Source organism: Hyperoodon ampullatus (assembly GCF_949752795.1).
Source record: "Hyperoodon ampullatus genome assembly, chromosome: 10".
NCBI lineage: Eukaryota > Metazoa > Chordata > Mammalia > Artiodactyla > Ziphiidae > Hyperoodon > Hyperoodon ampullatus.
In genome coordinates this window covers 4,026,325-4,040,629 of record NC_136923.1, presented here as the reverse complement: position 1 = coordinate 4,040,629, position 14,305 = coordinate 4,026,325, and the positions used below count along the sequence as shown (strand labels likewise).

The 14,305-nt window shown below is 54.2% G+C and overlaps 1 protein-coding gene across 2 annotated transcripts in view; it reads right to left on the bottom strand.

Annotated features, from left to right (window-relative positions):
- Positions 1–11,431, bottom strand: part of SLC6A6 (solute carrier family 6 member 6) — a gene marked incomplete at both ends in the record, with an annotated part of 37,536 nt that extends 26,105 nt beyond the window's left edge. Inside the window, 3 exons of one of the 2 annotated variants that reach the window (XM_079713336.1) lie at positions 7,828–8,062; positions 9,120–9,254; positions 11,189–11,431. In XM_079713336.1, coding sequence (XP_079569462.1) covers positions 7,828–8,062; positions 9,120–9,254; positions 11,189–11,417 — 599 coding nt within the window. The remainder of the gene's footprint in view (positions 1–7,827; positions 8,063–9,119; positions 9,255–11,188) is intronic. The other variant, XM_079713337.1, reaches the window with a different exon arrangement.
- Between the last annotated feature and the right edge of the window lie 2,874 nt (positions 11,432–14,305).

Here is a 14,305-nt window from a genome sequence, read left to right as displayed (position 1 = left end):
GATCCCCAACGCCAGTGTTCTCTGGACTCCACTACCTTGCCCCTCTGCTTAATAGAGAAAACAGAGCCTAAACTTTGAAAAGAATCTCTCCGGGCCTTGCTTCAACAGGGGTCACTGGAGCCTCAGGGCAGGGGGTATCCTCACAAGGCAGGCTGTGGGCCAACCATGTCCCGGCTGGGGCCCTGCCAAGCACGTGGGTTTGGTGGCTACGGCAGCTTTAGAACAAAAAGCCCTTCCCTGTGCAGCCTCCAGAGCTCGGCGCCTTCAATGAAAGCCCAGGGCCTGCTGGGCAGCAGCCAAGGCCTCCTTGTGAATGGGCTGCGTCGGGTAGGCACCTCTCCACCGCCAGGCACACCATCCCCGTGCTTCCAGGGAGGCCTCCCATGATGCTCCGGACGACCAGCATCCTTCTGTCTCCCAGGCCGTCCTCTTACACTGGACGTCACCCTCAGGTGAGCGTCTGTCTTGCCTACCAGACTCTAGACACACCACGGCGGGCACACAGCAGGCGCTCAGCCAATGCCGAGGGGGTGCCCAGTCACAAGGCGGCCTTTCCTTTTCTCCTTTAGGGCAAGTTGGCCAAGAGCTTGAAACCCCAGAGCCCCAATTCTGACCACACCCAGCCCGCGCTCAGGTCACTGGTGCCCTTCTGCGTTCTCCCACCACCGTGCTGGGCAAATCTGTGGTGCCCACTATGGACGGGAGGCTGCCACATGGCCTTGCTCTGGGCAGCTGACCAGCTACGGAGGCCACAAGAGGAAAACTGAGTCATGCACTTGCTTCTCCACTGCTGGTGGCAGTCCCCTTTGCGGTGGCCTCCTGCGGCAGCTTAAGGCACGTTTTCTGTGACCCAGCAGTTCTATCCTAAGACTCTCCTACAGTTACATCTGCAGGTGTGGCCAATGACAGGGTCCACCCCCAGCTATTCATCTCCACTCTGTCGGAGAGAGCAAATGATTGGAAACCATCCAGATGGCCATGGGTCGGGGCCCAGCAGGCACGGAGCAGGCTCCTGGCGGAATGCTGCGCAGCCCTTAAGACCTCGGAACTCTCCCTGTGTGCTGATAAGGGGCGACGTCCCAGGGGCGAGATAAGTGAACAGAGAACAGTGCTGAGGCTGCCTCACTGTGCGGAAGGCGGGCACACGCGCTCAGATTCGCAGACTCTGGCAGGACATACAAGACAATGGTGCAGTCGCTGCCCCGGGGGATGCAGGGGCGGGGGGTGGCGCGGGGACTCATTTGGCAGTGAATATGTTTTTTAAACTATTTGAATATTTTCAACGTGCTCATATCACCTTTATAAAAATTACTTTAAATTCTTAAAAATGCTTGCATGGGGCTATGCAGACATTCTAGGAATGGAGTGAACTTGTCTCATCAAACAGCAGTTGTCATAACAGAGCCTGATGTAGGCTCGGGGCCAAAGTAACCGACATCCTTTCCAAAGTCATCTCAGGGATGGCCGAGGAGGCTGGAGACCGTGTGAGTCCATCTGAACCCCTTCTTGAAGGGACCCAGTTTGAAGGACCCTTCCCTGTCGGGCCCGCACAGTCTCAGCCACAAGGCACAGACCAGGGTCTGTTGACCCTTCTCCCTCTGGTGCATGGGAGCGCTCTGTACACTGTAGAGTACTGTGCCCCAGAGGGACTGGGTGCAGTGGCCCTCACCAATGCCTCCTAACCTCGCCTGGAGGCTGCACAAGTTACCCCAAATCTGGCCACATCGCCCCAACATTGCCACCACCCCTGTCCAGGCCCCATTGCTCCCCAGGGCTGTTTCAGCAGCCTCCTCACTGGTCTTCCTGCCCCCACTCTCACCCCCAGTCTGTTCTTATCAAGACAGAATCTGGCAATACCCAAGTCAGGTGATAGGCCACTTCTGCTCCACAACCCCCATGGCTCCCACCTACCTGCCCCATATCCTTTTCGCCTCCCTGAATAAGGTGACCAAACACTCTGTCATTCAGACCCAGACATCTTAAAGAGCCAGGGTGGTGCCTATTAATAAGAGGCTGGGACCACAGGCATAAACGGCACCTGTCCAGGACAAGCTCCGTGTGTAGCGGTCCCATTCCAAACCTCATACTCGTGGCCACTTCCCCTCCTCCTTTAGCCACACTGGCTCCTGGAATGTTTCCTGAACAGGTCCAGCACGCTCCTGCCTCAGGACCTTTGAACTGGCTGTTCCCTTGGCCACTCATTACATGACATGCCACCCCACCACCTTCAGGTCTCTGTTCAAATGCCACTTCACCAGGGCAGCCTTTCCTGGCCACCCAATGTAAAAAGCATCCCTGGTCACTCTCCTTCCCCTGCCCTGGCTTTATTTTACATCACTTATCATCGGTTGTATATTACAATTTTACTTGTATCATCTGTTTAATGTCTGTCTGTCCTACTAGAATGTCATCTCCATGGAGGCAGGACCTGTGTCTGTCTTGACCACTGCTGGATTCAGAACAGTGCCTGGCACATAGTGAATGCTTAATAGACATTAGTTGAGTAAATTAATTATACCCATTTGGTTGATGGGGAAACTGAGGCTCAGAGAGGTTCAGGAATTCATCTGAAATTACCCAGATTAAAAAAAAATCAACCCTAGGCCTGGTTCCTTTTTCTGATCCCACCCTGGGGAGCAGCCGCCCATGCACTGGGTACCATGCTACCCTTCGAGAGGGGCCCCAGCATCCCAGGCTTCCCTGCCTCTCTCATACAGAGAGGAGGAGACCTAGAGGTGAGTTGCATTCTTGTCCAAGAATAGTAATGATTCATTCCAGGGTGGGATCCAAAAAAGAATCGCCTGGACGTCTGTTTTGAGTCGGCCGCCCCGCTGCCGTCCAGCCGGCACTCAGAGATGTAAATACGTCCTCCGAGTGGGCCAAATCGTTTCCTTTTGACTGCCGGCCAGCCATTTATTGGCGATGGCTCTTCCCTGGAGACTGGCGGAGGCAACAATTATAAAAGAGCCCATCCGCCCCAAGCATGGGGCCGCACAGGGCTCTCTCCGCCGTCTCTCCCTTCCGATAGCTGCAGGGGAAGATTGGCTGAGCAGGGCTTGTTTGCAAATATGACTCATTTCTTTGATTCTAATAAAGTCTAATGATATGTGCTGAGCTCCCAGGGGGCTCTGGAGGAACCGGGGAGGAAGGCATGGCTCCAGGATGATGGAGGGCATTTAGCCAGATCTGGCCCCACCCGTCTTCCAGGGCTGGGGGCGAAGCAGGACCCTCAGGACTGAGGTGACCTCAGAGCAGGGGGGAGCAGGATGAGGCTGACTGCGGGCACAAGCTCTGCTTCCCCATCACAGAGTGATTCAGAGTTAAATTATAAAGCCAGCGTGAAATGACTGTCTCAGGGGCCCAGGCGGCTTTCAAGGGAAAGGGGCATCTCACCAGCTTCCACTGAGGATGGTGCTTTAGCGCTGCAGACGGGGTAGGCGCGGGGATCCAGGCCAAGAGAAGACCCCATGCGTAACCTGACAGTGGGGTCACACACACACGGCACAATGTTACCTGTGACCGTGGACTTGCCCTGGACTTACGGCTGGTGGGGACGTAGACCCTGGAGGTGGCGTCCAGTACTGGAGATCAGGGCTGAGCTCTCTGCTATGTCTAGCTGCCTATGCAACCTTGGGTAAGTCACTTAACCATTCTGGTCCTCAGCGTTCCACCTAATAAGTCACACCCAGAGGCTCCATCCTCAGCATATTGCTTGTTCTAGCTCTTTAACACTCAGCCAGGCTGTGAGGTGTTAGGACCACGCTACCTCTGAGCTCTGGAGAGGTGGTGACTGCACTGAGGCCATGCAGCTGGGACCCCGGACCAGAGTCACTGTCCCTGCTCTAGGAGACAGGAGCATGGCCCGTGGCTCTCTGGTAGCTCCTCTTGTGAAACCAGAGCGGGCAGAGGGGCTGGCAGGGATGATCAACCAGGTCCTTTCCTGTCCAGAGCCAGGAGGGAGCCTTAGCTCCGTGGTGTCTTGTTATCTGGAACCCCAGGTGGCTCCCGAGCACTGTCAGGCCTCTTTTGCCGAAAGAAGGGCCAGCTCAGGGACCCACGTGTCTGGTGCAGATGAGAGAGGTGAAGGAAGCGATGGCCGGGGCTGGGCTTTGGCTCGAGGGGCCCGGAGACCAGCCTTGAGAGGATGCTTACTGCTCAGCAGCCCAGTGGGTACCAGCCAGCGACACCTCAGTCACTTCTCAGCAATTCTCTCTCAGTGGAAATCCCAGAGTTAGTCACTGCCGGGCTGGTGGCTATTTTCAGGGGAAATCACATAAGCTAAGTGTCACCTTAAAGGGAACCCACATACTGATGGCTGAGTCCTCTGAGGCCCTGTATACAGTAGGCGCTTAGTATATGTCCCAGCCTCTCTCTCACCAGTGCGTTCCTTGAGTAAGTCTAGAAAACACAAATTCAATCACATGACTTCCCTTCCCTTCTCCTTAGCTTCCGTGGCTCCCCCTCTTAGAGAACAAAGCCCAAATTTATCTGCCTAACATCCAAGGCCTCCATCCTTCTCCCTGGCCCCATGTGTCCTATCCTCCGGCCAAACCAATGACTCATTGCTACTCATATGCTTTACGAACGCTGAGCCTCAGCATGGCTGTTCCTTCTGTCCAGGATGTCTTTCCCTCTCTCTTTTCCAGCCTAACGAACTCCTACTCATCCCCCAAAGCCCAGCTCACATGGACCCTCCATTTGCAGATGGGGAAATGAGGCCAGAGGGGTAGTGACTTGTTGCTCCAAGCTACACAGCCAGGTGGATGCAAACATGGAATGAATAAGAATCAGCACTCAGTGAGCACTTACTCAGTGTTGAAACACTCTCACTTAATCCTCCCTGGCTGGGCAAGATTATGATCATGGAAAAAGCCATGAGAGGGTTCTAAGCTGAGAAATGACATGTTTGGATTCACAGCTGACTGCAGAGATGCAAAGGTAGGGTGGAGAGAGCAATAAGAGGCCATGCTGGGTCCGGGAGAGGGATGAGGGGGTCCTGTGGGGGAAGGGCGGCAGTGCAAGTGGGGAGGGTGGCCAGGCTCTGGATGTACTTTAAACGGAGAGCCAAGAGGACCGGCGAATTGGATGTGGGGTTTGAGGCAGAAAGGAGTTCGGGATGATTCTTAGATATGTTCCCTACTTAAAGGGCCTCTGCAAAAATGGGACAAAATGACAGGGGCAAGTCCCTGGGCCGATGCTCACGGGAGTCAGTTATTCCACACGAGTTCTCTTTCCTTCCCCCTCTTTCATGCCCAAGAGAAGGGAAGGCCCTTGAAGGCAGGTGGCCTCAGCCTCTCCGCTCTCACAGGTGGCAGGCAGGTCCTCTCCTCTCCTCTGTGGACCCCAGTCCTCCCTAGGGTTCTAAAAAGAGGGAAGGTTATGCGTGAATGTTCAGGTGGGCTCACAGAGCCCTGCCGGGGCCCAGGGGAGGGTGTGAAGGCTAGAGCGGGAGGGGAGCCCAGGCGGGTGGCCGACATTCTCTGGACTGAGCAAGTCTATGTGGACCATGCAAGGATTGGGAAGGTGCCTGCAGGACCAGGATGTTTCCAAAGATAAATCCTGTTAATGTCTTCTGGCTCAGGAAAGGGAGCTCGGGCACTCAGAATGGGGGTTCTGGAAGGCAGGAGGCCTAGAACCCCCCAGGAGGGCCCAGGCTGGGGGACAGGCAGGAGAGGAGGCACGGGTAAGGACCTCACGGCTCACGCGAGCTCCTTCCCAAGAGCCCGCGGGCCTGAGATAGAGGGCACAGCCCCTTTGTAATAGTGGGACCATACGGGCACCTGAGAATGGGCCATTCTTAGTCCCTCTGAAGTTGAGTTTCAAATGTCCCCAGGGGGCAGTTTTATCCACAATGAGGACACTAAATTAACAGTAATGGCCCACATTTATCAAGCAGGCTCTCAGGGCTGGCCATACACGACCTTGTTCCATTAGGGCGGCCCTACAACCCTAGGAGGGCAGGGTTATGATCTCCCCAAGCATAGCTGAGGACCCTGAGGCCCAGAGAGGAAAAGGCACCTGCCTGAGTTAGAAGTGGCACAGCAAGGGTTTCAACCCAGGTAGCCAAACCATGCCTGAGGCAACGAGGCCCCGGTGGGCACCTGAGTAGCTGGGTGAGTGCCAGGGCCCTAGGTGGTCAGGCTGTGCCAGGCACGGCAGAGAACGGACGGGGCTGTGGTCTCGGGCCCCATTCAAGTGAGAAGAATGAAGTGCCTGCATTTCTTTGTCTATAAACTCAGCTGTCCAGAGGGTGGGGAGCAAGGGTAGGGGGTGAATGTGTCTGTAATGGTTTTTGTCTGCAAGTGGGAAATATGTCCATGGAAAAGAGCCCCAGTTCCAGGAGCCCGGGTATTTGTGAGCACATACTGAAGGCCCGCGTGTCAGGAGACGGACGTGGACCACCTGGGTAGGCCGACTGACCCTTTCTGGCCTAAGATTCCCCAGGCCTGGTCCTAACGCTTGGCTGGGACCAGCCAGCAATTAACTCCCTCTTCTGTGGGTATGCTCCTGGGCCAGGTTCTAAGAGGTGGAGAGACACCTTGAAGCAGCAAATCCACACACAAAAGAGAGGGAGTCTCATCTTCTGATCATGAGGGGCCACCCCCTTCCTTAACACCGTCCCCTGCCCCTGGCTCTCAACCCCATGCAAGGCCTCATCTGTTATTTCCAGGATCGAAGTGACTACTGAGCACTCAATTTAATAGCTCATGGAGAGCAGGAAAAGCAATGCACTAATACATTTTTGATTCGTCTCCAAGCACTGTGTTAGAAGGACTTCCCGATATGTCAGCTAAGAGCTACCCAGACTTCAGGCCTCCATGTTCTGCCTTTCTGATGTTTGGTCTATGTGTATACTTCTGCAGTTATTGACTATATCGTGGAAAACTGCAAAAATGCCCATAATTCTCCATTCCTCTCATAAAGAGACAGAGCCTACTTCCCCAGCTCTTGAGTCTGAGTTAGTCTTGTGGTTGTTTCTGGCCAAGAGGACATTAACAAAAATGGTGCAAACAGAGGCTTGAAAAGCGCTCCTGCACTGGGGCTTCCCCATCTGTTGTTTTTGGAATGCTGAGCCACCTAGGAACAAGCCCAAGCTAGCCTGCAGGGTAATGAGACCATAGGGACCAGTTCTCTGTGGCACCCCAGCCAATAGCCAGCCAACTTCCAGAAGAGCTACCCTGATGCCCTAAAGCTGACCTACTAGTGAGGGAGCCCAGCAAAGACCAGAACCACTGCCCAGCCAAGCTCAGCCCAAACTGCCAAACAGCAGAACCATGAGCCAAATAAAATAAATGGCTGTTTGAATTTGGGGATGGGTGTTACCCGGCAAATGCTAACTGATACATATTTTTCACTCTAGCTACTCACCTCTTGACTTGAGTAACTACTTCAGCTTCATATATGCATTTTTCTCTGTGCAATAACAGGTTTGATGTGCTAACTATATCTTTTCTAAAATACATTAAGAAAACTATATCATTTTCAGACAATATAAGAACATATACCTGCCTTTGGGAAACAATCCTCACAGAGATCCCATGGGTGTAGGAACGATTCATTCCCCTCATTTGACAGTTAAAGAAACTGAGGCTCAGAAAGGGGCAGTGACTTGCTGGAGGTCAAACAGCCAGTAAAATGGCAGAACTGAGGTTCGATTCCAGGCCTGTCTGAGACCAAAGGCATGGATTTATCTCCAGATCTGTACCCCTCCTTCCACCCACCCCACCCCAAGAGAGTGGCTCCCATATCCCTGGGGAGAAGACGAGGGAGTGGGCTGTCCACTGCCTCCTCCCCTGCCCCCTCCGTCCTCCGCGAGGCCAGTCTTACTCCCAGAACTCGGTGACGGGGGAGGTGAAGTTGGTGGTGCTGAGGGAGATCCACAGGCTCTTGTTCCTGCGCAAGGTGTCTTCCAAGCACTGGGGTGTGTTCCAGCTGTGGTTGCAGTTTGCCCAGGGGAGCTCCGACTGGAAGGACTGGAACAGGTAGTATGTGGCCCAGGCCAGGATGATGATGTAGTATATATTCAGGAGGGACACAATCACAATGGAGGCATAGCCGATGCCTGCAAGTGTGGGTAAGCGAGACAAGCATCAGAGGGAGGCCAGACCCACCACAGCCACACCCTCAACCAGAAAACCCCCGAATCTGCAGGCCTGGGGCCAGAAGGGGTCCTTCAACAGTGACCAGCAAATATCTGTAGGATGAATGGATGACTGGATGGATGGATAGGTGAAAGAATGGGTGCTTAGATAAATCAGATTGTTGGATGAATCGAAGGATGTATGAAAGAGGGATAGATTGATGGATGGATGGATGGATGGACTGATAGATGATTAGATGGACTCATAGATGAATGGATGGATGTTGGAATGATGGATATTCACTTTGTTGGATGGATGTATGGATGGTGGTTGAAGGGAAGTTTAGGTAGATGAACGGACGGATGAACGAGTGGATGGGTAGATGGAGGATGGTTGGATGGATAGATGGATTGCCTAACTATTGACTAGTTTAATGAAAGAAAGGTTTAACGGATAGATGGATGGGCAGATTTACATGGATGACTGAGTGAAGAGACTCACACATTCTCCCACCCCTGCCAATTATAATCATGACAGTATTACCTTATGAGGGCATACTAGGAACTAGGCACAGGACTAAATGTTATAATAATAATAAAGCTACCACTGGTTTGGGGCTTACTATGTGTACAAAGCACTTTTACATGGCTATGTCGTTTTGTCTTCATAGCAATCCTTGAAGTAAGCATATTATTTCCATGTTACAGATGTGGAACTTTCCCAAAGACACAAGAATTAGCAAAACGAGGAGTTGGGACTTGAAGCCAGACAGAACGGTTCCTGAAAGGCTTCTCTTCTACACTCTACTGCTTAGAAGCTACTGGCTCCCTTATCCTTTAACAACCCAGAGAGGCAGGAACAGCTATGTGGAATGAGCAGCAGCATCACGTGTACAATGTGCTGGCTGTGACCTGCGTCAGGCACGGTGCCAAGCGGCCTGCGTGAGGCTCCATTGTACCTGGCAAACAGTAGGTGCTCAATAAAAATTTGCTGAACCGATGAACACCAGGCCCCAGGTGACTTTTGTCCCACACTCACCAGCAAACAAGGGGCAGATCTTTTCCCAGCAGGTGATGCCCCCTTCAGAGGTGTACTGGCCTATGATTACCTCCAGGAAAAACACAGGCAGGCCGCCCCCAAACAGGAAAATGAAATATGGTATGAGAAATGCACCTGCAGAGAGAGAAGAACGGGGTGAGGCTCAGGCGGCGGCTGTCACGGGGCCGAGGCTGTAGGTCTCCTTCCCAAGCCCTCCCGGCCAGTGGAATCAGAGGGCATGGGTGAGGGACATGAGGGTAAAGGCCAAACTCCTGGACCTGGCTGAAACTTCTCCAGGCCCTGCCCACCTGTCCAGCCGGCATCACCCTTCCTGGGTGCCCTCTTGCCTTCTGCAAATCTACCAGGTGCTTGAAGTCCCTGAGCCTTTGTTTAAGCTGCGTGCCTGCCCACCTGCCTGCCTTCCCCATGTCCGTCCACCCGAAGAAGGAATGCTCAGCCCTTAACATCCGTCTCAAACGGGCCTCCTCGTTGAAGCCTTCAGCTAGCCTTCCCTGGCCCGCCCAGGGCAGGAAGCTGAGAAGAACTAGTTAGGAAGGGTGATGGGAAGCGAGAGGTGGGCCTCTCCAGCCGGGGGTGGGAGCCAGGGGACGAGGGAGGGGCAAATAATCGGGCAAGGGTTCCTACCTGCTGTCCACTAACGGCTTCAGCGGGTCCATAAACCCTTTGAAACTGTGGGCAACTTGGGCCTATGTGTATGTACTTTGTTCTGGGGAGCGTGTAGGGTACTCATCAGAGTCCCAGAGGCACCTGAGACCTACAAAACGTTAAGAAACCAGGCTCAAAGGCAGAATCTCCCGAAAGGTGGTTCTCCTGACGGGAGCAGCACGCGCATGCCCGGCTCTGCCGGTGCGCCAGCCCTCGGTCATGGGGTGCCACGAGGAGCTGGGAGTGAGTTCTTACTACCAGTTCTTACTGCATCAGCAAGAAAGTCTCCATCATGTCTGACCAACTTGAACTTCTCCAACAGAAGAGGATTCAAGCTCAGAGCCTTCAACAGGTAAAAAAACAAAACCCAAAAAACTCAGACCAACCAACTAACCAGCAGACCAAACAGAGAATGTACACACTTAAAAAACACCTTCACCTAAGTGAAGGGGTCTAAAGGGACAAACTTCCGGTGGTAAGATAAATTGGTCCTGGGCGTGTCATGTACAGCATCGTGACTCCAGTAACAACGTACTGGCCTGTGCATTTGAAAGTTGCTAAGGGACTTCCCTGGCGGTCCAGTGGTTGAGACTCCGTACTCCCAAAGCAGGGGGCACGGGTTTGATCCCTGGTGAGGGAACTAAGATCCCACATGCCACACGGCGCGGCAAGAAAAAAACAAAACAAAAAATGGAAGCTGCTAAGAGAACAAAATCTTAACAGTTCTCATCACAAGAAAAAAAAAATCTGTAACTATGTGAGGTGATGGATGTTAACTAGACTTACTGCGGTGATCATTTCTCAATATAGACATAAATCATATTGTATCCTTAACTTAAAACAGGTTTTATGTCAATTCTATCTCAATAAAACTGGAAAAAAGTAAAAATTAAAAATTTTAAAAATCTTCACTGTATTTTTTTTTTCCTGGATACCACCTTTCCATTATGGCAAATGATACTGGCTTTTTACATTTAAGGTGGGAAACCAAGCTTGCTTTTGAACTACATTTGGTTTAAGTTACAAAAGCAAAGGTTAAAAAAGTTATAAAGTAAGGAAGACTGGGGAGGTGCACAGCTGTGAGGGAATTTACAAAGGGGGCGTGTGAATATCTGAGGCTTGGGAGACTCCGGCCTGGCCTCATGGCACTCTTCAGAGATGGTAAACTGGAGGATCAGAGAGGGTGAGGGATCTCCTCAAGGTAACACAGTAAGACCCTGACAGAACACCACCTGATTCCTAGTCATGCTCATCTCCTGCTTCTGAGGAGTGGGCTGGGGGCTAAGCAGGCTGACCCGGGGGAGGTGAAGGTGGGAGCCTGGAAAGCCAGGCATGGGGAGGCCACCCACGCTCTGGCCTGACCCTTCTCCTCCAATGCCACTCTCTGCCCAGTCCAGGCTCACCTCCACCATTTTTGTAGCAGAGGTACGGGAACCGCCAGACGTTGCCCAAGCCGACGAAGCCACCAGCCACGGAGAGCACAAAGTCAATCTTGCTGGCCCACTTCTCCCTCTGCGGGGGCTTCCCCTCAGCCTCATCCTCAGGCCGTGTGCCTGGGCTCTTCCCTGGGGATGGCTTCAGGATATCCTTGTGGAAGTCTTTGAGACACTGCAGCTTCTCCTTGGTGGCCATGTCCTTCTCGCTTTCTGTGGGGGACAGAACAGAGCACAACGTGCGTCAGTAAGGGACACCCTGGGTGTCTTAACACAACCCGGCTGGCCGGCTCTGGCCTGCTGCCGCCTCGTCTGTCCACTCCTCTGACCTCCTAGGTGATCGGGGGACCTAGTGATCCAGGGACTGACAGGTGCCATTCCCAACGGAAGCAGCGGGGCCCACGCCCGGCATCCCCGAATGTCACACCGCACCCTCCACCTGCAGGGAGATAAGCATGAAGACACCCAGCCCTGGCAGCATCTCTGCAGAATACAGCACCCTCCAGGCAGGTCTAGGGCAGCTTCCGAATAACAGCCTGCCTGCATTTTCTAGAAATGATCTCCAAATTTCAGATTTGCACAGAGAGCGATGCCTCCCATTTCACTCACACCTCAGCACAGGGCCTGGCCCACAGGAGGTGCTCGTTCCTCACTGTTTAAAGAATGGATAAACACAAACAAGTGAGGAATGGGGTTTCAGGCTGGAATGGAGACGATATTTGAAAACAGGGTTTCCATCACATACAGAAAATGGATGCTTATAAAATATATTTGCAACTTATTAACCAGTCACATCTCTGCGGCATAAGAAATAAGGGATTTGCACTGGTCAGGATTATGGAAGAATGCCGGTTAATCCCCACGTGTCCAGCCCTCTCTCTCCATGCTCTGGCCTGCTCTGACCCCTGTATCATCCAGGGCCCTGGCCCTCTGACTACCCTGTGGGTTTCGTAAGGGAAGGCCCCAGGGGATATCAAATCTCTAAGCCCCCAGGAGCCGTTCACAGTCACCCTCAGCCCACCCCTGCTGGGACCCCATTTTAGAGGAAGTCGGCCAGCGGCCAGCGCAGCGCCCCTGCTCTCTGTACTTCCTCAGGTCCCCGAGTCCTCGCTGTCCCTGGCAGCTCGACCTTGAGGGCAAGAGCACCCCAAGTCCCAGCCCAGGGGGAGAGGGTGCCTTCTACCGCCACGTGGCAGAGGACCGTGAAGACAGATGAGCCTTAGTTTCCCCACCTGCAGAATGAAAAGGATGACGGCAGAGGTGACCGACTCACAGCCAAGCAGCTCTAAACACAACCTGCTTGTTTCCGTGATCCAACTCGGTGGCCAACACTGAAATATCAGATTCCAGAGAAAAGTCGAGATTTCTAGGTTTCCTTACAAAATCGGCAGGTGGGCCACGTTGCGTTCACGATCCCTACAGTGACCACCAGCTGGACCAGAGGCGGCCATCACCCCGGCTCACTGGACCTGTCCAGGGGCGTCTGAGCCCGCCTGTCACAGTGGCACTAGCTGAAAATGCCTTCCTTGCTTCCTTGTTAATGGTCTCCTCCACAGCTAGAACAGAGGCTCCGTGGCACCGGGACCTGCCTTGTCCACTGCTGGGTGCCCCGAGCTGGCGCACAGTAGGTCGTCAGGCAAGGACTGCTGGGTAGATGGTTCCCAGAGTGTGTCTGCAAGCAGCTGGGGCCAAGTACCAACCCCAGCTCTGCCGCTTCCCAACCCCATGACACTGGCAGGTCCTCGGCATGTGGCCCAGAGGCATCGGGGCAGGGCAAGGCGAGGGCTGCCGAGGGGACGCGCTGGCCTGGCCCCAGCAGTGGGCCCTCCAGGGCCGTGCTCTGAGGAGAAGAGGCACGCAGCACAACAGAACCCCCGTTCCCCCACGCCTCTTTCCTCTCCTGGCTGGGGGTGGGGGACCCCGATTGTTTCGCTATCTGGTGGTGAGCAGACCAAGAAAAGGCTTCCTGGAGTCGCCGGGCGGCTCACTGGGCCTTCCTCTGTCTCCCGGCGACGGCATCCGCAGGCCTTTCTTTGCCCGCTCCCTCGGGGCGACGCGGGGTTCTGCCGAGCGCACGGCTGCTGTAAAAATAGCCCGGGCGGCCAGCATTGTTCCAGCGCTGATCCGTGCAGCCCCCGATGGTTATCTGAGCAGCCCATTGTGGGCTGGCTGGATGGGAGCATAATTGGAGGATGTGGGACTCCACTCCCTCCTAGTGGGGATGTTTTCCAGGGAATGACCCCTGAGCCTCCTCCAAGAAGGGCCGGTGCCGCCCTTTCGGGCCCTCCTTGGATCTCAGGGCCGGAAGGCACTTCACCAGGTCAGCCAGACGGAGGGGGGAGGTGGCCGGCTTCTGCTCACATAGGCTGGGGGCACTGGCGAAAGCTACCCTGAGTCCTGGCTCTGCCCTCTGGGCCCCAGGCCCACTTGCCACTCTGGCCCTCAGAGAACCCTCTCGAAACATGAGGCAGGGAGCAGCAACAAGCTCCCTGAGACCCTTGGCTCCAGGCTCTGGTTCCATATAAGATGAGACCTCTAGCCCCCTTTTCCGCACTCAGGACCTCATCTTCCCGACACCTGTACCTGAACCAGGATCGGGGGTGAGGCCTGTCATGTCCTGGTGTTGTAGTGGTCTCCTCACTCCTCATTGCCAAGGTGTACCTGCAAGATGTGTTCCTGCATCACTGACACCTGTCCCGCCTGTGGCTGCTGCCATCACAGGCTCACCTGGCCATTGAGAACACATAGCCCAGGGATGTCCATGGCCTCGCTCAAGACTCACGCCTGGATGTGGTCTGACCCAGGTGCAGACACCCCAACTCCCTCTCAGAGGGGCTCCTTCCAAGCTCCTGTGGGGTGTCCGAGGAAGCCCCGGCAGCATGATCCGCGGATTCTGCCTCCTGTACATTCCTGGCATCCACCCACTTCTCCATCACCATGGCAACTACGTGGCTCCAGGCTCGACAGCCCTCCATGGGCATCCCCTGCAGCCTCCTCCTGGGTCTCCCTGCTGCTACTCTGCCCACCCCACCCCTACAATCTGTTCTCAAAAGAGCAGCTGAAGGCAACTTACGAAGCAGACTCAGA